The sequence below is a fragment of the Trichoderma evansii genome (assembly GCF_050947405.1).
Source record: "Trichoderma evansii strain SZMC 28006 chromosome Unknown GGI43scaffold_5, whole genome shotgun sequence".
Lineage (NCBI taxonomy): Eukaryota > Fungi > Ascomycota > Sordariomycetes > Hypocreales > Hypocreaceae > Trichoderma > Trichoderma evansii.
Window position 1 is genome coordinate 1,606,942 of NW_028145201.1, and position 24,904 is coordinate 1,631,845.

At 48.0% G+C, this 24,904-nt stretch overlaps 5 protein-coding genes across 5 annotated transcripts; 3 read left to right on the top strand and 2 right to left on the bottom strand.

Annotated features, from left to right (window-relative positions):
* Positions 1 to 2,279: 2,279 nt before the first annotated feature.
* On the top strand, positions 2,280 to 7,113 carry GGI43DRAFT_318435 (vacuolar protein sorting/targeting protein 10). The gene is made up of 2 exons (XM_083201813.1): positions 2,280 to 6,318; positions 6,381 to 7,113. The coding sequence occupies exons 1-2, from the start codon at positions 2,405 to 2,407 to the stop codon at positions 7,012 to 7,014; spliced, it is 4,548 nt and encodes a 1,515-aa protein (XP_083062929.1). The 5' UTR covers positions 2,280 to 2,404; the 3' UTR covers positions 7,015 to 7,113.
* An 895-nt stretch (positions 7,114 to 8,008) lies between these two features.
* Positions 8,009 to 12,446, bottom strand: GGI43DRAFT_400255 (uncharacterized protein). Its single transcript, XM_083205451.1, has 2 exons — positions 11,224 to 12,446; positions 8,009 to 9,831 (listed from the first exon to the last, which is right to left on the bottom strand). The coding sequence occupies exons 1-2, from the start codon at positions 11,722 to 11,724 to the stop codon at positions 8,464 to 8,466; spliced, it is 1,869 nt and encodes a 622-aa protein (XP_083062930.1). The 5' UTR covers positions 11,725 to 12,446; the 3' UTR covers positions 8,009 to 8,463.
* A 2,687-nt stretch (positions 12,447 to 15,133) lies between these two features.
* On the bottom strand, positions 15,134 to 17,590 carry GGI43DRAFT_318805 (uncharacterized protein). Its single transcript, XM_083201816.1, has 6 exons — positions 17,375 to 17,590; positions 16,951 to 17,231; positions 16,061 to 16,887; positions 15,718 to 15,947; positions 15,479 to 15,660; positions 15,134 to 15,416 (listed from the first exon to the last, which is right to left on the bottom strand). Exons 2-6 carry the CDS (start codon positions 17,227 to 17,229, stop codon positions 15,360 to 15,362), a joined length of 1,575 nt encoding a protein of 524 aa, XP_083062931.1. The 5' UTR covers positions 17,230 to 17,231; positions 17,375 to 17,590; the 3' UTR covers positions 15,134 to 15,359.
* Positions 17,591 to 18,030: 440 nt separating this feature from the next.
* GGI43DRAFT_421760 (mediator complex, subunit Med16) lies at positions 18,031 to 21,113 on the top strand (the record flags this gene model as incomplete). The annotated part of the gene is made up of 5 exons (XM_083208004.1): positions 18,031 to 18,197; positions 18,256 to 18,610; positions 18,665 to 18,920; positions 18,971 to 20,143; positions 20,212 to 21,113. The coding sequence occupies 5 exons, from the start codon at positions 18,031 to 18,033 to the stop codon at positions 21,111 to 21,113; spliced, it is 2,853 nt and encodes a 950-aa protein (XP_083062932.1).
* On the top strand, positions 20,981 to 24,328 carry GGI43DRAFT_318602 (heterokaryon incompatibility domain-containing protein). Its single transcript, XM_083201815.1, has one exon. The coding sequence runs from the start codon at positions 21,687 to 21,689 to the stop codon at positions 23,748 to 23,750; it is 2,064 nt and encodes a 687-aa protein (XP_083062933.1). The 5' UTR covers positions 20,981 to 21,686; the 3' UTR covers positions 23,751 to 24,328.
* The last annotated feature ends 576 nt before the right edge of the window (positions 24,329 to 24,904 follow it).

Genomic DNA, 24,904 nt, shown 5'->3' on the forward strand with positions numbered 1-24,904 from the left:
GTGGAGGATTCTCCAGGGCCGGCTTAGGGCTGTTACTGCAGCCATTGTTGCAGGCAGTTGGTGACTAGATACAGTCTGGTTGGTGGGTTGATTGGCGGAACTGGCGGAGGATGTTTGCCTCCCAGCTTGTAGAATATACAAACATCTCAATCTCGTACTGTCTGGGCCCGATGTCCGTGTTCAGGGTTCTTGTTTATTATACTGCCGAGCAAGTACTGTCTCGCTGCCATGATGCGAGCCTGGGTTCTTCTATCTCTACCCATGTACTCCAGTTGTAGTGGCGGTGTCCTATCTGCACTTCCAGTTCGTATATGCCACTGACTTATACCGACTCTTTTACCCCGTACTCGTACATGTGCATACAGACGTTCTCCTGCACAGATCAAAAACGGCCTCACGCAGGTACTAGTACGCAGGTCTGACAGGCTCCCAGGTCCGCCGCCCCCTCATTGGTGAATCTGTTCGCGAACCGTTGTCGTGGCGCGACTGACGCGCAGCAGAGCGGAGGACCAAAAATGGAGGGGCAAGACTATGCAGGTACCTCGCGATACCTGCGCTCTACAACAACCACGTGTCGCGAGACTGTCTCTCGTCTAATACAAGCCAGTACTTGATTCAAACAACGCGACCAAATGAAGTTCCCTTGGCGATATCACAGGGTTGGCTAGTCGTGTTTCTATTTCATAGTCCCCAGTGTCTAATCCTGTAAGTATTCGTATTACGCAGAGGATTGCCACGGTTCTAGCCGTCCACCCTTGACCGAGATCTGGGTCCCATCATTGAACCTGGGGGCATAGAAGCTGTAATAGATGAGGTTGACAATGATCCATGAAAAAGGACCTGGAATCCATAATTGTGCACATAACCTTGGTCTCGTGCGGCCGACTTGGGCTTCTAGCTTTGCCATGTACAATAGAGCCATGTGTTACAAGCTGAAAGACTCGGTGGCTCACCTGTGGCTATATTTCAGCTGCCTACTAAGTTGCTGAGTATTTATTACTCCCAGCTTGGGAGCAGTTACACATTTCATAAATTATCCACCCGCTTATATATGCTCCCCTTTCATGCATCCTCTTTGCATAACACTTTTGGGTAGTAAAAGCGAGACTGCAGCGACTCGAGGTCGATTCGCAAGTTCAAGATCGGTACGAAACGCCATGTAGACAACAGTAATACGGAATAACATGCGGATCCATGGAGATGGATCTTCACTCCACCCGTGTTTCACTTGTTTGCAGGTCCGAGCGCATCCCATCCCATGGTAGAAGTACCCGTGCCGTGAAGTATGTCACGCAGTAGAATTAGTAGAAGCAATAGCGGCACTTTTCAATATGCTATGAGCCGATTTGGAAGCAGTTTCGGTTGCATCAACTTCTATACAACCGGCGCCATCTTATTAGACTTGACGGCGATGTCCGCACTTCCAAGGTACCTGAATGCCGCTTGGGTGCCTAAAACGGCTGCTGCGTCGAGTGCCGGAAGCTGACATCAAGTGTGCTTCGTCCAAGACATCTCTCGTAATACCGCAAACAGCCATCAAAACATGGAATTACTCCAAGTGGGCCGCAGCGTGTTTGGAGCATGTAGTGCTTCATGCACCATGAAGATTGCTGCGCGTTTACATCATACCTGCAAGATGGATCATGTGTAACTTGGCACTTGGAGTTCTCGCTGCTGATGCCGCTGCTAGTTGCGGCACAGTAATATAATAGTGCTCCATACCTAATCGACAGGGCGCCGATGCAGCTTTTCCAGATCTATCGCTCTATTTACTTGGACTAGCGCGAGCAGGCTCAATTGCCATGGATACTGAGTAAGGTTATACAGCTCTCTGGAGACATGGTTTTGCTCAAGAGTCTGTGGGCGCCGCGAAATCTTATACATGGGCTATAATCTGATGCCCATACTAGGCAGAAACAAGCTTTATCGCAATCATGCTCACAACAAAGAGCTATGAGCACTCCGTAGACAAAGTCGCGTGTGGCTGGAGCTTGTTTGCAAGAGCAAAGCCACAGCTCGAGCTTGTAGTGATTGACGTGGCCGCCGGATACGGCACTGCAGGAGACAAAGATGTGGCGACTTGGCCCCAGCTAAATATGCCTGCGCCACAGCTGGAGCCTATGAGCCAGCAGTGCGTTCATCCACAAAGCTGACGAATGGCCCAAACGAGGATTCGCAAGCAGCCCGAAACACCTTCTGCAACAACACATCTCGACAATACAAGGGCCTCAGGGAGAGGGCGAATCCGTTGTATAGCTATCTCCTCTTCTTTCCCCTCCTTTGTTCCCATCTAGAACGCCCTATTCCAAGCTTAAAAAGCGTCAATAAGCTAGCCTTTATATCACGCCGATATCTCTCGACACATTCGATTCTTCATGACATCTCCGAGCGGCGCACCCACAATATGATGAGGCTCACAGCCAGGGCTGCGGCGCCGCCATGGCACTTCCTGCTGCTATCACTGCTATGGGTGCTGGCGCTCGCAAAGGACGCCCCAAAGGTCTCCGTCACCAAATTCGACAACCCTCCTCTGGGCCTCAGCTACTTTGAAGACAGCGACATTGTTGTTTTCCACGATGTAGATGCGGGCATTATATACCGATCCAACGATGCCGGGGCCAATTGGGCCAAGGTCGAAGCAGTCCCCGAAGGCGAAGCCTTTTTACTCGCCACGCATCCTTTCGATTCGAAATCGGCATTTGTCCTGACCATGGGCAAGCACCACTATAAGACGGATGACCAAGGCGAGACCTGGTCCAAATTTGAGACCCCGGTCGTCCCCAGCCGATTTCAGCGCGAGATCTTGGTATTCCATGCAGACGACCCAAAGCGAGTCATCTTCAATGGCATGGAATGCGATGGCATCTTTTGCGACGAGCAAGCGACTTATACCACAGATGGCTTCAAAAAAGTCGAGCTGCTCCGTGCCTTCACGGCCGGCTGCTGGTGGGCCAAGCAGGCTCCAGAGTTCACAACTGGCGATGCGGATCTGGATAAGAAGCGAGTGCTCTGCATTATCAAAGACCCTTTCTCTCTGTTTGTCGAAGACCAGCGACTGGTCATCTCTGATGATTTCTTCGCTGTCGTTGACAAGGAGGTGCAAGAATTCGAGCCCAACATCGACATGAGCAAGGGAGTGGGTGGCGTGGCCAACATCGCCGCTGTTAAAAGCTACATTCTTGTCGCTACCTCGTCGTTCTCGAGTGACGAGATGGCTTTGTACGTTACTGACGATACTCTCAAGTGGCACCGTGCCATGTTCCCGAGCAGCGACAACCATGACCACTCGCACCAGATTAATCAGGAGGCATACACTGTTCTGGAAAGTACCAACTACAGCATTCAGATTGACGTCATGACCTCTTCACCGTCACACCCAATGGGTGTTTTATTTACAAGCAATTCTAACGGCACCTACTTTACCGAAAACGTTCCTTATACCAACCGCAACAACAAGGGACATGTCGACTTCGAGAAAGTCCATGGCATTCAAGGAATCTTCATCGTTAACGTGGTGGATAACGGTGCCGATGTAGACAAGAAGGGCGCCGAGAAAAAGGTCGTTACCCAGATCACTTTTGACGACGGCAGAACTTTTGAATCGATCAAGGCCGGTGATGATAGGATCCATCTCCACTCAGTTACCGAACTCGATAATATGGGAAGAGTATTTACTAGCCCTGCCCCAGGACTTGTTATGGGTAACGGAAATACGGGCAAGTCTCTAGGCAAATTTAAAGACGCCAACCTCTATGTCTCGGATAATGCTGGTATGACCTGGAAGGAGGCATTGAAAGGCCCCCACAAGTACGAATTCGGCGACCAGGGATCGATTCTTGTTGCCGTCAAAGATTCCAGGAAGGACGATGTTTCTGAATTTTCATACTCTTTAGACCATGGAGAGCACTGGGAATCAGTCTCATTGCCCGAGAAGCTTACTATCAAACCCGATCTCCTTACGACAACGCAGGATTCGACCAGCTTGAAGTTTCTCCTCATCGGTGAAAAGGAAAAGGCATTTCACATGATTGCTATTGACTTCGGAGCCATGGACAAGCGGACTTGTGAGGATAAAGACCTGGAAGATTGGTATGCCCGCGTGGATGACGATGGAAAGCCAACCTGTATCATGGGACACAAGCAAACCTACCGTCGCCGGAAGAAGTCAGCAGACTGCTTCATCAAGAGTAACTTCAAAGATCCAGTTGCCAGCACTGAAGACTGCGAGTGTACTGATGCAGACTTTGAGTGCGACTACAACTTCAGAAGAGATCCAGATGACAACAAGGTTTGCAACAAAGCTGGACCCATTGCAGCCCCCGAAGGCACTTGCAAGGACAAATCCGATACTTTCAAGGGCTCCTCTGGCTGGAGGCTCATCCCGGGCGATACCTGTAAGCGAACCAAGGGTGATCAGAAAGATGATCCAGTCGAGCGCAAGTGTGATGATATCACCGTACCGGGCAAACCGGGTACACCGTCTTCTCCGGCAAACGGAGACATTACCCACAAGCAATTCATCTTTCAAGATACCACGTTTCAAGATTTCCAGAAAATTTATCTTGACAGGAGCGATGCCAGTGCTTCCGATGACGAGACCATTATTGTTAGACCTGTTGAAGATGAAGGAAATGGTCGTTTTAAGCTTGAGAATAAGCTCTGGATAACTCACGACCATGGCAAGACTTTCAAACGTATCTTGGAAGGCGAGAAAATTCATGGAATTTATCCTCATGCTTATCTCAAAGATGTGGTTTACTTCACTATTAAAGACAGTGACAAGGTCATTTATTCTATTGACCGTGGCCAGAGCTTCCACAGCTTCAAAGCACCAACAGAACTTGGAGATGGATTGCCTTTGTCATTCCATCCCGACAAGAAAGACTGGCTTATCTGGGTTGGCAAGACTTGCGACAAAGTTGGAGGAGAGAAAACTTGTTTCATGGAAGCGTCAATCTCAATCGATCGAGGTGACAACTGGAAGACGTTGCTTCGCTTTGCGGAGAGATGCGAGTTCACCGGCCACTCGGCATATAACTTCCGATCCCTGAAGCAGGTCATCTGCCTTGCCAGGGCAGAGGAGAATAATGATGCTCCGCTGACTATTATGACCAGCGACGATTTCTTCCAAGAGGATAAATTCGTGTATGATGGTCCAGTTATCAACTTTGCGACGATGAGCGAATTCGTCGTCGTGGCTGGTAGGGACGCAGAAACAAAAGATATCCACGCTCTTGCCAGTATCGACGGGAAGCACTTTGAAAAGGCTCATTTCCCGTACAACTTCCGCGAAGGCCACGAAAATGAGTATACAGTACTTGACAGCTCTACCCATGCTATTAACTTGTTCGTCCGTACCGAGGGCGGTGCCGACAGGGAATATGGCTCAGTCATTAAGAGTAATTCCAACGGCACCTCATATGTCCTCAGCGCAGCCAATGTCAACTGCAACGAAGAATCGTATGTGGATTTTGAGAAGGTTCCGGGCCTCGAAGGCCTCGCTTTGATCAACATTGTTGCGAACGCCGGCAAGGATGAGAAGACGAAAGATCTCCAAACCAAGATTTCCCACAATGATGGCTCCGAATGGGGCTACCTGGCGCCCCCTGCTAAGGATGTGGATGGAAAATCCTATCAGTGCAGCAGCTCCAAGGGAGACGAGTCGTGTGCCCTGCACCTGCACCACTACACCGAACGAGATGACAAGAGAAAGACTTTTGCAGCGGCCACGGCAGTGGGTCTCATCTTTGGTGTTGGTAACGTCGGGTCTAAGCTTGGCAATATCAAGGACTCGGATACATTCATGTCGACTGACGGCGGTATTTCTTGGAAGAACGTTAAGAAGGGTAGTTGGTCGTGGCAGTACGGAGACCAGGGCTCAATTATTGTCCTCGTCCAAAGATACACAGCTAATAACCCGGTCAAGACCCGCTATGTCTCGTATTCAACAGACGAGGGCAACACATGGAAAGACTTGGAGTTTGCCGACTCTGACGTATCGGTCCTAGACATTACTACCCTGAGATCTGGCACTTCCCGTAACTTTTTGCTGTGGTGCAAGTCTGGTCGAAACGTGCTTTTCTCTGTGAATATCGATTTCACCGGCTTGACCGACAAGGCTTGCGAATTCAACAAGAACAGCGACTCCGATTACTTTCTGTGGTCTCCTAAGCATCCTTTGCAAGATGACGATTGTTTATTTGGACACGTTGCCAAGTATCTGCGCAAGAAGACGGACCGCAAGTGCTACAATAAGCAGAGTCTTCAGCGTCTTTACGAGCACGAAGACTGTGCTTGTAGCCGACGAGATTATGAATGGTGAGAAAGCCCCTTAAATTCATGTGTATATGGGGACTTGGAACTGACACAATGCTCCTTAGTGATTTCAATTTCGAACTAGATAACCACGGGCAGTGCCAGCTTGTCAATGGCTTCACGCCAATTACTGGAACTGAATGGTGCGACAAGTATCCTAACGAGACATCATATTATGAACCAACGGGCTACCGCAGAGTTCCTTTGTCGACCTGTGAAGGTGGTAATGAGCTGGATAAGACTTCAACAGAGCATCCATGCAAGGGCCACGAGGATGAATTCAAGAAGAAGCATCGCACATCTGGCGTCGTAATCTTCTTGGCTGTCACCATTCCTTTTATTCTCGCTGGCATAATGGGCTGGTACGTATATCGCAACTGGAACGGCAAGTTTGGCCAGATCCGTCTGGGAGAGAACTCGTCAACTTTCGATAGCGATCAGCCTTGGGTCAAGTATCCCATCATTGCCGTATCGGCTGTCGCAGCAGTAGTGGTCTCCCTACCAGTGATGTTGTCTAGCTTGGGTCGCTTGGCAACCAGCTCCTTTGGGCGATACAGCCAGGGAAGCGACCGTAGCTGGTTCTCAAGAGGAACACGGAGGTTTACAACAAGAGATAGTTTTGCTCGTGGACGAGGCGACTACTCGGCTTTGGATGATGAGGGCGAGCTGCTAGGCGAGGAGAGCGACGAGGAGGTATAAATGAAGATTTATAAAAAAAAGGAGGGAAAAATAGACAGGCAGAGACAGTGTGAGTGGGTAGAGAAGGGTTTACAGATATGTGAGAGTGTATGAATGGGTGGCAATCAGAGTTGCATGTATCAAAATTATCCATAGGAGGAGGAGTATCTTTTGGATTATATAGCGGCATAAGCTGCCGTGAATGTGTTTTTTACTTTTTTAGCGAAGGTTCATTGTCAATTTCAGGATATTGTACATGCTAGACGTGAGAGAATTTTGCATCAGTGCTTGTCTACTTGAAGCTGTCATAAGATGAGAAAGCCTACGAACTAGACTCTGTAGTAATACACATATCGTCTGCCCCCATTCATGTTGATGAGACGAAACACACTCCCCCAATACCCAACCATCAGGGGTAAAATCACTCATGTAAATAAGACATGCACAACTTTACCATTTCGTAAGAGAAAGAAAAAGAAAAAGATACATATCTCCATGCAAGAGAGCCCAGAACCGCCGCAATCCTATCTCATGCATCTCCCCATCCCTTCAACTCACAAGAAAAATCCTCCCTTGCTTCCCATCCTTTTGTCCCCCTGCTTCAAATCCACACCCACACACACATATATTGAATTTCATTGGACATCATAAGCCCTATTCTAAAGATCAATCAACAAAAAAAATAACAACATGGACATTAGCTTGCAACGTGTACAAGTATCCATGTCTCGGGAGGCCACACCGCTTCATAGGTACCTGCTGAGCCGTATGCACATGCGCTTTCATGCATGAGTTCGCGTGTGTTGCTGGTGCCAACCCTTCTTTCCTTGCATAGATAGTGTATATCCTATGCAACTAGTGAAAACAAAGTTAGGTCTAGAGAAGTGAACAAACTGTATGGAGGGGGCTAGTAGAATGGTTGGTTAGGGAGAGCAACTGTGAGCAAGAAGAGAAGAAGAACGAGAAAAAGAAGCATTCACAGCATGAAATCAAGAGGAGCCAAGAAAGATATTGGTAGTTTGCCAAAGTGGCACGTCAGATAACAATATATTATACTGGCCCTCTTCAAGGGCCACTCGCAGCTTTTAACCGATCAATCCCATCACTCATGATAAACAATAAATAATATGAAAATCCTCCAAAAACTCCAATAAAAACAATGCGCTTCTTTTTATGCTAGATAGATAAACAAATGAATGTGGTCGTGATTTCCTTGTAGAGAACAATATTTTGATATTGAATAAGACAGATATGAGAACAAGATGCTAAATGAGAGACAAAAGGACCAGTTGGGGTATAGTTATGCATGCTATATGCTGTAATGAGAGGTATGAGCGCAGAGAGAATCTTGCAGCAATTAATGAGAGTGTGGATGGCATTTGTTGTTGAGTGCCTTTATAATTCCTGAGTGAGATATGTTTCTTTTTTATGTTGTAACAAACAGAAGCTGCTGCAGAGTGATTCGAGCTATTATGATCGGCGGACTCGGTTCCAGAAGCGTTTTACCATGCTGTTATCGGCGCCAGCATTGTCTTGGTCGAACGCAGCGAATTGCTTCTCGATGTTGTCCTTGGTAGTGGCAGCTCGGACATATGATCTTGGTTGAGCGGATCCATCTTGGGCCTGTGTCTTCGCTGACGATGGTTTTTGCCAGCCATACATTTGCTCTTCGTCGGCCCGAAGATCGGGTCGTGTGAGTGTCATCCGCAGCGTCATTTCACGAGATGATGCTGGAGCCTGAGCGTAGTTGGCAGGCCAGGCTCCCTCATGCGGTAGATGTGGTGAATGCTCAAGAGATGGGTGATCCACGCTCATTGGTGTTCTCGGTGAAGCCATATCAGTAAGTGACGCAGGATCACTGACTAGTGACTCAACATCGTCGCCAGTCGAATTGTGCATCCTATCAGATGAGCCTTGGCGTGAAAAAGATCGAATGTGAGAAGTCTCTTCTCCTTGCATGTCATACGATGGAAATCCAAACTCAATAGCTTCATCAAACTTGTGCGGGGAAGCGAGGTATACGCGGAGCTTCATGCGAGCCTCAGGATCTTGGTAGTGGGATGGAGCTTGGTCAACAAGAGTAGAGTCGTCGGATATCTGGCCCTTGTTTGGTGAGATTAGAGACATAGCCCTGGATCGTCGACGGAAGTGGCCAGAAGGGCTTGGCATGGAAGATAGTGCGAATTGCTCGCTCAATGCCGGAGAAGCCAAAGATGCTCCTCTGGTTCCCGGACGGCTCAACTGAACCGAAGGCCGCCCAAAAGAAAGTTTTGAAATCGAGAGGTGACGAGGAAATGGCACTCGCTTTTTCTTCCCTTGCTTTGTGCTCGGCTGATTCTCGCCGTCTAGGCAAAGACGAAGGTCCAAGTCCTCACTCTCCTCAAGCCATCGGAAGCTGTCTGTGATCGAATCTACCCCTGACTCCACTGCAGGAGACTTTTTGAATCCATCACCATGAGAGTCGCTCATTGTAGAATAGAGTGTTGTAGAATAAAGTTCATCCAGATAGTTGCCTGACCTGGGAAACTGCGATTGGCGTTTGTTTATCTTGACAAAGGCCTCGTCGGTAGCATCCAGTATAAAGCTCTTGTGGTTTGAATGAGACGTATGTGCTTGTCTGTCTCCACTGTCGACTGGCCGTCCGTGAAAGTGGTCGACTTGATTCAGATATAGGCGAGCAGATTTTGGTCGAACCCGGTGGTGGTGGTCGGAGGTAAGTGTGATATCTTCTTCGCTTGCCAAAGATGATGCTGAATGATATTCTCCCAGAGACTGATCCGAATGTCCAGCACAGCAAGTAGTATGGGCAAAGCGCAGCCTTTCCAAAGTCGAAAAATACTGTGGTCGGAACAAGAGATGTCAGTCAAAAGCTTCAAAAAAGCGTATGTTCCAGAGGATAAAAGAGAAGTCCAAAGTCAACAAAGGAAGGGGATATCCTGGCAAGTATATAGCCGCATATAAGGAAAGGCTATATGTGTTATTGGCAAGCTAGTGAGGCGACCACCTGAAAGGCGTATCGTAGTCGGGTGAAATGATAGCTATTCTAGCTCGAACGAGGATGGCATGTCTTAACTTAGGAACGAAGAACCATGGTGTGGCGTACTAGTGGGGAAGCTTCAGATGCAATACTATGGAGATAGCAGTAATGCTAGTAGCGATACTAGTTGGCTCAGGTGCACTCGCACATCGATCGGCCACGAGAAAAAGGGGGTAGGGTATGTGCAAATTTGCACAGATGCTTTCGCCCTGCAGGGAGAGTCTCATTTGGAATTTCAGCGTACACTACGCCGGGTACGGAGGGGCTACACTATGTTTGTTCAAAACATTCTGTGTCATCCGTCCTTTGCTATAATAAAACTGCCTCTTCCGGGCCATACAGGCTGTGGAATGAGGTGCTGGCCGGAAGGCGTTGGCAGAACAATCTCAATTCCCACAACCAGCACTAACCAGAGGAGCTCACTCGAGCCGGGCCCTGCAAACAATCTCCATTCTCGGCCGTAGTCTGGAGACGGCATACAAGCGCCATGGAGCCGGTCACAGGCGACACGACACTAGTGTCAGTTAGCTGCCAGGGACGGATTCAGCCGCTCCGGCGCCACTGGCTGGTCACTGGAATTGGTGAAGCTGCATTGCATTGCATTGCATCGCATCGCCTGGCATAGCAGCGAGGGACGGTTAAGCAAGTGATGGCAAGTAAGGCATCGGAGAAGATGCAATAAAGACTGCCGATATCCGGCTCTGCCTTCAGCCCATTTGAAGAGCTCCTCGCTGCGAATCCCGACTCCTTTTCGATGGCTCCGGCTAAGCGTAGCAACCCTTGGCACTTGTCTTGCTTCTCATCGTCAAGGACATTGTAGCCAGCCAGCATCGCAAAGCCTAGTCTCATCGTATAGGTTAGACAGAGCATAAAGCTAGTCTGCTTTGAGAAAGAGCACCTTGTGCTGTTGATAGTCCCTCTATCGTTTCTCTTTTCCCTTGAATCCTTGTGCTTCTGCTTGCGACACGAACTAGCGAGCCTTATCCCTTGCTGAATCAAAAGTGCGTCTTGAAACCAGATGTGTAAATACATCCCTATGCTAAATGCAGGGCGAAAACAATAGCGGACCAAGTGAAAGAAATATTGAGGAAATAAAAATTCGAAGGAGAGCCATTACTTTGCGGCGGATGAGGCAAAGAGAATAGGAGAATAAGATACATCGTGAGTGTAGATGATGGGGGAAAGCGACTTACTTTTCTTTGAATAGTAGGCGGTAACGCTTCGAATTCTTCACTCGTCATGCCCAGAGAGGATGTCCCTAGGCTGAAGTGGCTTTCAACATGTGGCTGTTGCGACAAGCTGTCGGATGGCGGCAACTTCTTGGAGAATGAAGGGCTTCGGCTCCGGTCTCTGTGGTGATCCCAGTCCCGCATATGGCTGCGGGAGGTTGCAGGTCGCGCTGAGTCGGGAAGATGCAGCATATGCTGTCGCGGATTAATATAGCTCTGGCGTTCTCGACGTCGGTATGTCTGTAAACTGGGGCAGTCGGAGATGGTAGCGTTTTCGTCTTTGTCTTCATCCTCATCTTCGCCCTGCTGCCCTTGGATCGCCTGTGCGAAATGAGGTGAAAGCTGCTGTGGTCGGCGTTGTGTAGAACTTCTCCTTACACTCCTGCCACGCTTCATAGACTGGTCACTGTACGGAGCCGTCGTAGGTTTGATGCCAGTAGGCGCTTTTACTGCTATGGGAGCCATGGCTGTGAGTCTTCTTCAAGTCGGATACCTTAATCAATAGACAAGAGACGAAGAGCGAGAGGCAGTGATGTAAAGACCTTTTGCACAAAACAATGAAGGCAGAGATACAATATGCTGCAGAAACTCGACGACTGACGACCTGAAATGGAGTATGTAGTGATATCAAATGCCGTGTCTGGTGAGAAAGAAGAAGGGAAGAAAGACAGTGATTCTTTTCCCTGGTTGGAGCGGCATCGCAGACCTATTACCATCGCATCACTGCAGCCATAAAGGCGCCGACCTCGACTTCGCTCCTCCATACAGCCATAACCGACCCGTCCACGTTGTGTTCCTGGCGATCCCCTGTCCGCCAAGTCGAGGAGCATTGGCCAGTCTGCAATCCGAGCCCAGGCACCTCGTTGAAAACCCCGTGGCCCTGGTCAATTTCTTCGCGGCGCTTGAGCACCACTGGAGGTTAGCATTCATCTAGGGACCTGGCAGAAGAGCCTAATGCGTAGGCTAGCCATCCTGAAGCAGCTGCTCGCGACGGCTGGAAGACAGGGGCCTGTTGATTTGCAGTGGAGAGGCTGCAAGATTGTGATGATTGTGTACAACTACGAAGCAGGACGGGAGAACTTGAAGCTAAGTGGACAGCAGACGGCGGGGGCGCTGAGTCGAGGCCAGTGCTAGCAGCAGCGCCTATGTAAGGTGCCCTCTGTGTCACGCACCAAGGATTTTTTACTTCCCACTCACAGAGCAGAAGCAGCAAATGTGATGGCAACATGATGATCACGCCGCCAGTGCCTGGAGCGCGCACGAATAATGCAGCAAATCACCTGTCACATTCTTTGCCGTGCTGAGGGGACATTAGGTTTTAATGCGGGCTGTCGAAACCGCTTGAAACCCACGCCTCGGCCATGGGAACCAGGAGCAGCATTGCCAGTCACATATCAACCACCACTACGACCACCAGCGTCGCCATCGCAGCCATCCCATACAGGGCCGTTGTCCCTTCCTGGCAATGGCAGCAGCACAATGGTCACGAAACGGGCAATCAGGATGCTTGTAAGCGCCATGGCGCGTGCGCTCTTCTCCAGTAGGCGGCGCCGTTCCCACTTCAGACCTAGTTCTCCGCGCCATCCATGATATCTCGAGGCTAATGCAGGCTACCGGTGGGAGAAGCGTGCTTATTTTGGGAGCTCAGGGACGCGGCGGGGATGCCATGGAAATTGACGAGCAAGCGAAGGCGCAGGCTGTCGTCAGTCCCTAGCCTGCATCTACTCTCGTCTTTTCGTCGCCAATCCTGGCACTACTTTATTTTGCTGGAGCTAAACTACTCACTCGCATTCGACAACAAATAGACGGCTTTAGAAGAGGCTATAACCGCCGCTAATCAAGCAGCGGCCGAGCGACAACTGACCATATGAATACGGAAGTTGACGGGATATTTAGACATTGGCTAAATGGGTCCTTGCCCCCTGGCAATACACAAGAAAAGTTTGACCAAAATCAAGCGCTGCTCTAATAAAAGAGGGTATGCTGTGCGACATGATCATACTCGTACGGCGGTAGTTCATCTGCAGAGAATGCTGGGGATCGACCCCCTTTCGCATGATGTTGGTGTTTTCACTGCGGCGATTCTCTTATTCACTGCGGGATTGCAAAATCATGGCTTCGGAGTTCATTGACTGTTTTACAGATTGCAGGTATGGAATAATCTCGCCTCATAGATCGTATATTGCTATTTTTTTTTTTTACGTGCTCAAAGTGCAGGCGGCCGCTCATGTGCCTCGCAACAACTCCTCCAGACAGGGTCGTCTACATTCCCGTCTGCATCCCGCACTTTATTTGACCTGCCTTCCCGCATACGAATTCGGATCCCGCCGATCCATACCTCTTATCAACATGCACGGTGCACTGCACAAACCGGCCCCTTTCCCTGACCTGAAAGCTCAGTCCATCAGGAGAGCCCCCGTTGATAGGATGCTAGATCCGTCAATCTCTGGCCTCATACTCCGTATTATTGCGGGGGATGAGGTAATATTCAGTAAAGAGCATGCATGCAGCTCTTGGACAGTGACGTTGCTTCGCGCTATATGGATGACATACTGGAGAGCTAGGTTTTGAATTCCAGAGAATGATAATCTCCTCTAACTCACTTGCCGGCTCATTTAACCGCCTATGAATACAGAGCATGAGTCTATCGTTGCGTCTCTTTTTTTTTTCGTCCGGAGATATTTTTGATGGCGTTGCAGACCTACTTCGCGCTTCATGTCTTGCATACCATTAATAAGAAAGGTAACGAGATAATAGGATAGCAATGCCAAAGGCTAAGCCATAGAAGCAGTGGGTCCAAGGACCGGGGGCTTCTCATTTGCTCTTCTTGTCCATCTATAATTACCAAAATCGTGCTATGACGGAATAGGCGCATTGGCTCCCTGTTCTCGGCTCGCGTGTACGAGAGGCGATCACAATTACGGAGTGCGGAGCACGTCGATAACGCATGAAGTCAGCAACGTTGGCCTGGGTAGGGATCTTATGGAACTCTGCCGGGTGACATTTTCTGGCCTTCCAGAAGCCTGCAAGTCCATGGTTGTTTGTTCTTTCACCAAGCTGTCAAATCAGTAGTGCCGCTGATCGTCGGCAATGCTCATCCTCTGCCGTGTCAACATACGAGGCACCGATGCTAGCATTGGACTCTAGACACCTTTAAGGCCCTTGGAGCCTCTTTATCGCTCTAATGCGCTAAGGCGAAAATCACCCGCTTATAATGGTGTCTCGGCAAGTCTATGGAGACATCGCCGAGGAAATCTAATTTGAGGCACTGCAACTTAGCTCTCCCGTCACTAAAGTATGAAATGTAAACCACTTGGTATTTGCTCTCTTGGTAGCGTCTTTAGCCCATCGGTGGATGATACCACTCACATGTGCGGATCTGCTTTCGGCACACTGGCACATGATACACGCATATTCGGAACGACTGTCTCTCTATTCACGAACACGTGCGCCGTGAGCACCCTCCGTATCATTCTCCACGAGACCCCTCAAATATGTCTCTTCATAGTCGAAACACATTTAGAATACTTTCTAAGTCCAAAGCTGAAGCTAGTTCCAGTCTACCACGGGGCTAGTTTCGCACTTTATGATGCCAATCTGGATATCAATTATATACCTTGGTTTGGGGCTTTTTGTAGGGAGCTATGAGGAGAAAGGGGAAAGTTGAAAGAGAAAGGTACTAGATTGTAAAAGGAATGTTGCTACTGCTAATATTATTGACAACTTGGGTTTCAGGCGGAGCGATGCTTGAATGGCAGAGAAATCGACTTCCTAAAGGGAGAATTCGAATCATCCCGAGTCATGACTATCCACTATGTCATAGATTTGAACAATCTTTACAGATTGGCAAAAGCACGCAATTCTCATCTGCAATTCAGCCACAATACATGTTTACTTCCAACATTCTGTTATTCATCAAATATTTTCCCCGGATTCAATAGCCAACTGATAGTCGTCAGTCGTATAGAGCCAACAATAGGTGTATATAGCTGAACTCACTGCGGATCAAGTGCATCCTTCAAAGCCTTCATAACGCCAACTGTCGGCAAGCCCAGCTCTTTGATAAGACCATGCTAGCCATATGTTAGCTTGTCACTAAATTAAATTAGATAAAGGCATAATGCTACCTTTTTCCCAATTCCAATACCGTGTTCGCCCTGTGACGCTCTGTCAGTGATATTAAACTGAACGAATAGAGTGAATGATGCTGCTAACTCACCGTTACAGTTCCGTTCATTTCAATTGCCTTATATACCATCGAATCGACACAATCTGCTATTTTCTCCATATCACTAACCAAATTGGGATTGTAAAATAATGCTTGATGAAAGTTTCCATCTCCCACATGTCCTATGACAGAATTCACGAAACCATGGCGATCTGCTTTAGCTTTGGATTCCTCTATTTATAATTAGCGAGACTGATGTGCGACTTCAACGAAATTTGGCGACAACTTACCAATGAGCTCAGCCATGCGAGATATAGGCACGGCAACATCCGTGGCCCATATGACGGTGCCCTCTGGTTTCAATGCAATTGCAGCCAAGCCAGCCTCTCTTCTAGCTGACCATAAAGAATCCATCTCTTTCTTAGTAGTCACACCTTCGAATGTGCTGGCGTTGTGACGTCGACATATGTCTCGGGCCTCTTGAATACTATCCTTGACTGCATTCTCAGTGCCTGAGAATCTAACACCTCATGTCAGCGAACCATGTACAAATGTACTCACTCATTCTCTCTGTGTATCCCCCCATGTCATCTTACAACCAGAGTCGTCTTCAAAAGGAGATCTTCCACCTACTTTATGAATAGAGTTGGATTTTCTTCCCACATCCTGCCCTCGGTTCCTCCATTCCTATTTATAATATCCATTGCCGCTTCGTCCATCAGTTCTAAAGCGGCTAAAGGGAGGCCCGCACGAACGAGTGAAGATGCAGCAGCTGCAGCGGCATGGATTGATTTGAAAGCCACTGTTGCTACGCTAAAGTTCATCGGCAGTGGCGCCAACTTGAGAGTGGCCTCAGTGATAATACCAAGAGTGCCTTCTGACCCAGTGAACAAAGAATTGAGATTGTATCCGGCAGAAGTCTTCTTCGGTCTTTGCCGCGTTTTTATGACTGTCCCATCAGCCAAGACAACCGTAAGGTTGACGACGTAGTCTTTCATCGCGCCGTATCTCATGGCGTTGGTTCCACTACAGTTGGTGGCTATCATGCCGCCGATGTAAGCCATCGGGCTCGGGTCAGGAGGCAAGAAAAGGCCACTGTCTTTTATTTCTGCGTTCAGTTCCACCCAGTTGACCCCAGCCTGTACTACAACGTCCATATCTTCGGGGTGAAATTCAACAATCTTATCCATTTCAGAGAAGTCGATACATATACCTGAAAAGGGAGAGCTGAACGCCCCCTCGAGGCTGGATCCGGCCCCGTACGGAGTCATTGGCACTTTATACTTGGTACATATCTTTGCAATTGCTGATACTTGCTCTGTAGACTTGGGCCGCACAATGGCAACCGGTCTTCTATCTGTGTTGGTAGAGGACCAATCAGAATGGCCATGGATTTCTATGTCATCTGGATCGATGCTCACAGCTTCTGATCCTAATGCACATCGGATTTCGCCAACAGCCTACGGATATCAGCGATTAATTACATCTATTTTGAAATCTGTACCAGACTATGTATGACTTACTTTTAGCATAGTCTTCTCGTCAGCATACTTGGATTGTAGCAAAGGCTCTCGAGTAATTCCACTCCATCTCGGCGGTGTATCGAGATTTGCGTTGGATGCCAACGTATGCTTAGGTGCTGAAGTTGTTGCAACGCCCCCGAGTAACAGCCCAATGAATAGGAAAGCTGCAGGCCCTCTCTGGCGTTCTTGAAATTGTGAAAAGGATGACACTGCCCTAATGCCTGGAGCTTTATCTTGTAGTCGACGCAGAAACCTTATGCTGCCGAATAAGGACTTCATAGCTGAGTTTGTGTCTATAGGTTAGCCTGTGGGAATCCGGGAGTTGAGCTGAGAGATATGTAAATGAAAGAATATGTTCCCATTGCTATAAATAACATAATTACAGCACTATGAGACTAGGATTATAATGTATAAATGGATGTACCTTTAAGCTTTTAAAATGGTTATTTGCGCTGATAGGCGTTACGCCAATTGCATCACTCAAGACGACGTAGAACTTGATTATATGAACTGATATCTTAGCACAGTCAGCTTCTTATCTCACTGCGAGTGCCCAGAGGGGATGCATGATTTAATTTTTATCTTCAAAGACCAAAGGCCAGCGAATGGATAAGAAGAAACCCATTAAGGAAACTATTTTTATTTCTTTCAATCCAACCCATCGGGATCTTCTCCAGCTGCTACCTATTAATAATGCTCGAGGTATGTGGAATTATTTATAGGGTAGGTACGTAGCTGTATTAAAGTTTGTACCGATATTCATCCGGCGCACAGGTAGAATTTGTTAGGGGCACAGCGGCTGACTAGTCGGCTAAGCAGTCCGCTACGCCTCTCAAGCATCGCTTTGAACTTAAACCCTTCATGTAAGCGTCATGCTGAAGAGCATGTTCATGAACTGTTTATTGCGTTTGTCTTCTAAAACATTGCCCATGCTATAATCATATAATATACTTTCCCTTCGTCCGTTATTCACTTCTTGGGACCTTTTTGACGCGATTTTGGGAGATTTTATATGAGTTTGACCGCCGCGAGTTGTACTGGGCATCTGGCGTTCGTTTTGCGCCAGCGAATACTGCACCGATGACTGCGGAAAAAATGCCCCTGATGTTGGATAATACCGTGCCCGTCGATCTAAATGACGTGGATGACTTGTTTGGAGATGGCGTTGGGCTGTCACTTCCCGATAGGTCTCATAATAAGCCGCTCTCACTCAAGGTGGATGACCTGAGAAACCGTGGCTGCTGCCAGTGCGTACACGTATATCCCCTCCCCGATAACTGTGTCTATGGCTGACAGGAGCTTCAGGACGTTGGCATGGTCAAAATCTGGAACAATTGCAACCATTTCAGCGGATGGCCAGTACCTGCAGCATCGTTTCCTGCGATGTAATCCGCTTGACGGGACATGGGATCTCAGCCAGCCGACGACATGCGAGCTTCTCAAAGGGACCCCAGGCATCCCTCTGGTTCACCTGGAGTGGGGGTCGACCAATATCCCGGAGCTTGCAATTATTGACGCGGTAGGAAGAGTTGTTATTGTCAGCTTTTCCATATCTCTCAATCACCCGTTTATCACGAGGAAATATGACACTGATACCATTGACGATGCCAACGCCGTCGTAGGGGCACACTGGCTTGCTGTCGCCCCGCAAAATCAGCAGGTGAGCACGTCAGATATTGAAGCCCAGTGAGTTTAAGCACTGACTTTGGAGAAGAAACCATACAATATAATGTACGGACCTGCAGTTAAAAAGGGGCATTTGTACCAGTATGAGAGTTCCTTTGTCCATGCTAGCGGACCTAGTCACCCGCATTCATCAAAGAGCGCTTTATTCTGTGTCACAGTAAGCGGAATGCTGAAAATGTTCTGGTCCCAGAACAACAATCGGATGGAAGAGACCACAATGGAGCTTGAGAGCGTGAATTCGCTCGATGAGTTGGTTACACATGCAGCCCTTGCTTCTGATAGGAGTAAGTCCCTAATCCGTTAAACTGATACCTATTGGTTGCTAACTAGATAGGACATTTGCTTGTTGCCGTTGCTACTTCATCAAAGCAGCTGAGACTGCTCAAGATAGAAATCCAATGGGGCGGTCCTGGTTCGCAGCCGGATAAGAATCCTCTACCGCAGAATGCTCGATTGAGCCCCTCTTTAGTCGAAAAGCATCTTGCTGCTACGACGTGGCTTCAGACAGGCTCCAGAGATGTTAATAATGACGTTTCTATGGCTGAACTATCTCACTTGCACGTTCTCCCTTCTATCTTGGATAATACGGGCAAGAGTACAGTCCCCCCAACGATTGTAGCCATTAGGACGCGTTCACCTACGCCTGGATCTTACCAAGTAGCCCAGACAGTCATTGATCGCTGGGAGGCAGTGTCTGAACCGCGACAGAACCTTCACCCCGCTTTTGAGCAGCTGGGAAATCGAAGAAATAGCGACGCTACAGAACAGACGGCTCCTACTAGGCTGCGAAAGCTAGAGCCGATTATCCTCAACAAAATGGTCATCAGTTTTCAATCGATCCAGTTCGGAAAAGTTTTGGTATTAACCATGGCCGACGGTACCGTCGAGTACCGGGATCGATACAATTTTGAAGAAATGTATGCGACTGAAGATACTGATAGAGTCACGAATCTTCGCCAAGTTGGCTGGACCTTTGGCGGAGAAGGTCCATGCCAGCAGGTCGCGTTTTCTCCAACTCAGTGTTCCATGATCCAGATGTCAGAAGACGGAAAGATAAAGTGGTGCAAGCTACAATACCCTCTCGGGGATATTGGCAACTCAAACCAAGATGCCCATTATGCGGCTTCAGTAGCGGGTCTGGCGGTGGCGACCTCAGCTGCAGTATGGTATCAGGCCAATTACGATGATATGCTTGCCATCGTTGCACCGTATACCTCGAAGAAGCGATTCATTCAAGACTGGGTCAACGAGATGATTAAGGTTCTGAAGATCCAAGTCGACTACTCTGAAGAGCTCCACCATGACTCGCTTATGAGAAATCTAATGCTTCAAAGCGTCTTGAGTATTATGAATAGCTTGGGCTTCAAGGGGGAAATGCATGCCAGGTCATTCCAAGGCAAGTTTGCCATGGTTTATCTCAATGCGCGTAATGTAGTTATCCTTATCACTCTCGCAAGCAACATGCCAGCGGGGGCGCGAGAAAAGATGAGCCCTCTTGACGAACCTGGTAAGTTAGGTTTTCGAATTACCCGTGTGGAATGACATAGAAATCAGCGTACTGACGATATGTAACAGAGGTTGTGGAAGCACTAGCTGGTTGCGCCAAGTGGTCTTTAGATTTACTCTCATGGCTAGTTGACTGCTTATTCGCGTTGATGAATGATAGCGAGTTTATGGCGAGGCTGGAGCCCAAGCGGTTTAACGAGCTGACACCATATCTCCATAAACGAAACGATATATCATTACATCTCTTACTCTCGTCATCTAGCAGAAGCTTCCTCTTGGCAATGTGCCGTAGAATTGCTCATCTGGAACAGCTGAGTATAAAAGCTAATGAATTTTACCGAAGACAGCCACAGATGGGCGTGGATCAAACAGGTGCTGCCAAGCCATTAAACCCCCAGCTTCAGCAAGCATACCAGAAAATGCAGCAGATCACATCGTCTTGCCTTATAAAAGCTAGTGAATTTGAAAAGCTGCTCAACATTCTCGGTGCGGACATTCGCCAAGCGTACCAAACATTTCTCCCGGCTTTTGTTAAGAACCAAACTGTAGCTCCTCAGGGGAAACAGATTGACCTGGCTGTGAAGTCTGCACAAGTTCAGATCGAGTTAAGTCTGCTCTTGGCGGCACCACCACCGGCGGCACCTTTTATACCAGTCGTTAAGAAGCTCTTTACCAAGGAACTGCCGGCCTTCAAAGCGCTCACAGACCCCGCAAAGCTCTTCTTTGCAAACTACGACCTGCTTGGTGTTCAGGACGATAAACCTCAGCCGAGAAAGATGTACGTCGATTTGTTCAGAAAGGCGGAAATGAAGCTTGGAGCTCAGCAGTGGAGGAGGTGTACTCGGTGCGCTTCCGTGATGGAAGACGTGTTTGGAACTCGCCCTGGGTATACTTTTGTCCTGGGACAACAGCGTAGATGCGCTTGTGGCGGTGTCTGGGCACTGTTACCGAAGGGGAAGTTACTTTTATAACATGCTTGGGACCAGACTAGGGTATTGGCGCATACTTTGATGGGAGCTTGTTTGCGCGAAGTAACTTTCACTTGGTGAATTAGCAAAGCCTTTTTACTTACGGGAAAATTTTGGAGTTTGTTACGATATTTTAATACTCTGTATCGATACTGGGGGTTTATAAATGAAATGGGAGAGAGATTGATGATTAGTGATACAAGGAAAACGCGTTCGCCACTATGGTTTAGTTAAAAGAATATTATGGGGTTATGAGGACTCTTGCCAGTATCCCGTCGGCGTGTGAATCTGTTTCCCTGTCAACAGCGTTACGAGACAACAGCCGGCTCTTGAGAGAAATGAGGCTCTTCATATGCTGTTAGAGCATGATACTCCTAGCAAAGAGATGTGGCAAGTAGCTTGCAAAAATACCCCGCTGCATTAACAGGTCCTATCTGCAGTCAGCCCGTAGGACTTTATGTGATGGTTGGTTAGCCTATATCTAGGCAACAATAGGCAACTATACCCATCATCAAAAGCTTCCTGAAAAATAACGATACGGTTACTTAACCTGACAATAGTATTTGAATTGGTATAATGGCTTCAAAAACTTTGTCGAATATGCCTTCAGACGCACCGGCAGCCACAACAAGCGATGCCTATAAACATTTCTACTCTCCTGAAAATGCAGCCTTCTATAATGGCAACCATTACAAGTTGCTAGACCAAACAAAAAAAGAGATTCGGCTGCTGCAAATTGACAGGACTAATCAATCGACAACCAATCTCTCATTCAAATTGCATCAATCAATATCACTTGACGACTCTTCCAAACACCTGTTCATTGCCATCTCTTATCGCGCGGGCGACCCCTCCCAGATCGTGCCGATATTCATCGACGGAGTGCAATTCAATGCCTTTAAACCGCTCACTGAAGCACTCTCTCGTGCTAGTCAACGGCTAGACGCAGACGATGAGGGTGAAGATTTTGCATCTCGTGTATACCTTTGGGCCGATCAAGTGTGCATCAACCAGAGCGACAATGCAGAGAAGGCTCACCAAGTCCAACTTATGCAGGAGATATATCAATCAGCAGTTTCAACACTGGCTTGGCTTGGAACATCACCTTTGACTAGTGCGGGAATTGAGGAGTTCAGCGCTCTGGGCTTCCTCCACCAAAGACTGGAGCAGGCCGCTGGGGAGGGATGGGATGACGTTAACAAAGGAGAAGCATACTTGGAGACTGCCGAATTTGTTGCGAAAAGCGTGATGCCTCGGCTGAATGCAGAAGGGACATCGTGGCCTGCGCTACAAGCACTGATGGAAGATCAGTACTGGTCGCGCGGCTGGATATGCCAAGAGGTTCTTCTGAGTACGGGGGTGAGTTTCCATACCGACAAGCAGGAATTAGGCCAAGACGAGTTCAGAAGTGCCTTGAGTCTCGTAAAAATGTTCCAGGTAATATTGCGCAAGTATTTCAACATAGATGGCGATGATCTAAAGCTTAAAGACGATCCTGCTCTTGAAACGGACGATCTGACGCCTTTATTGCCATTCATTAATAAGCTGACTTGGCTTCATAAGCTTGATCTTAATGCTCAAGAGTTCTTTTTGGACGATTTTGGAAAATGGCAACAAAACGGCGGTTTCGACTTGGAAACAATCATGCTCCATGCTAGAACCTGCAAAGTGTCGGATCCACGAGACAAAGTTTACGCATTCTTGGGAATAACATCGCCTAGATACAAGCTCCTTGCAGATTATAGCAATGATGCCACGGTAGCTGATGCATACATTCGAGCAGCTGCAGCACATATTTCATATCATCAAAATTTGAATATGCTGTCCTTTGCAGACGAGAAACCGGCAGGTTCGACGCTGCCTTCTTGGACTCCTGATTGGGATTTTAATCAGCGCACACTCAGTCTACGCTTCCGATTCAGCGGCGATCCACGAGCACCAAAGGCCAGTATAGATTTTGCCTGTGAGCCCAGCTTCCTTCCAGATGCAAATGGTAAACCGGATAGAATTCTAGAGTGTATTGGAATTGCCATCGATTCACTTGATACAGCTCTAGGAGAAACGGCTGACTCTTACTCGTCGTGGGAGGAATGTATATCAAGCTGGGCATCTCATGCTGGAGTGAACTTGCAGGAGAATACTACGGTGCCCAACGGAGAGGAGTATATACATGGCACTGTTTCTGATGAGACAAAAATAACAGCCTTTTGGTCAACGTTGTGTAGAGGAATCCACACACCGGAGAAAATGCAGCTTTTATCAATGGCAAATTTTGCAACAGAGCCAGAACCAGCCACTGCAAGCTCCAACACGGAAACCGAAGAGCAAAGCGGTCCCAGCAAAAAGGAGCTGCTTTCTGAATACAGCCAAATCCTAGCACAGATACCTGATCAAAACTACGTAACAAAGGCTGGTTGGCGTTTCTTCAAATCTTCTGAGGGATATTATGGGCTAGCGAGATCTCGAGTACAGCCAGGCGATCAAGTTTGCATATTTCTTGGTGCTGCTGTGCCGTTTATTATTCGGCCGTTGGGAAACAAGTACTTGCTTATGGGAGAGGCATATGTCCACGGGCTGATGCATGGGGAATTGTTTGAAAAGAATCGCGTTATCGGAGCTCTGAAGATTCGACTTTGCTAGGTTACATATCTGGATAACAATTTGATTCAATACCAATGCTTATACTACCCAGCTACTCAAAGAGATATATATTATAAGGCTTGCTTTTATTTAGATAACCTCTTGTACCTTTAGCATTGTCTTGTCTACGAATTGGTTGTATTAAAAACCTCGTGTCTGGAGCAAACAGCGCTTATCGATAGGTATGATGGTTGAGCGGTTTCTGCGGTATACGAAGTACTGTGATAAGATAAATGTATGGCCCACGTGGGGAGAACTTTGCTACTGTACAAACTCAAGAATTATCATCGTCTCTACTGTAAAAACCAAAAAGAATGCGCTAGGCATGATCTCCAGGCGGTGCTGAAAGAGGAAACGAGCAGCAGATGCTCCACGTCGCGTGTTGCCTATTTGAGTTGGTGATGTGACGAGTTGAATACCTCTTTTGGCTTGGATGAGATTAAATCAGTGCCTGGGGGGGTAGAATCTGGGGAGGAGAGGAGATTTGAGCGCTCATTAATCTCCATGGACCCTTCTCACTGACTCGATTTGGCCGCTATCTTCACTAACGAGAAGATCCCACATGTGATTCGCTGTTGGGCCTTCTAGATGCAATTTTGTTTGCTCTGCTGAACGGCACTGAGCTACTAGCGCTTGCCACCTACCGTAGTAACGCCATACCAACTACATGCAGCAATGGCCCATTTCTAACCTTGATAGTGGCCAGCACAAGTTGGAGTTTGCTCTATTGCATGCCTACAGTAGGACGGAAAGCACGGCTACAAGTTTGCTAAATGGATGGATGGGTGGGATGGCTGTTGAGGCAATTGATAGGCGCCCAGGCATGCAGAGTGCAGAGCTGAAGAAGAGCGCGAAACGGTCCTTTTTTCGCAGGATCCAATGAGCTTAGAGAACAGCCCTCAGGCTGAGTCCGTATTTCCCTCTTCTAGGGCCCCCAGAGGGAGCGTATTACATATGAAAGACGGTAGCAGTACCGCTATAGTCGTCGTATAATGGTGCTGGAAAATGAAATAACCAATACTTCGCTAGACGCGGGTACCTGTAATGAGCTCAAGGCAACGCTTGACTATATCCAGCCAGACAGAGGGACTGGGGGGATGAGATCGCGCAGAGGCCACCAAGTGCGCTGTGAGGCGCTTCGAGCTTGGATGAGG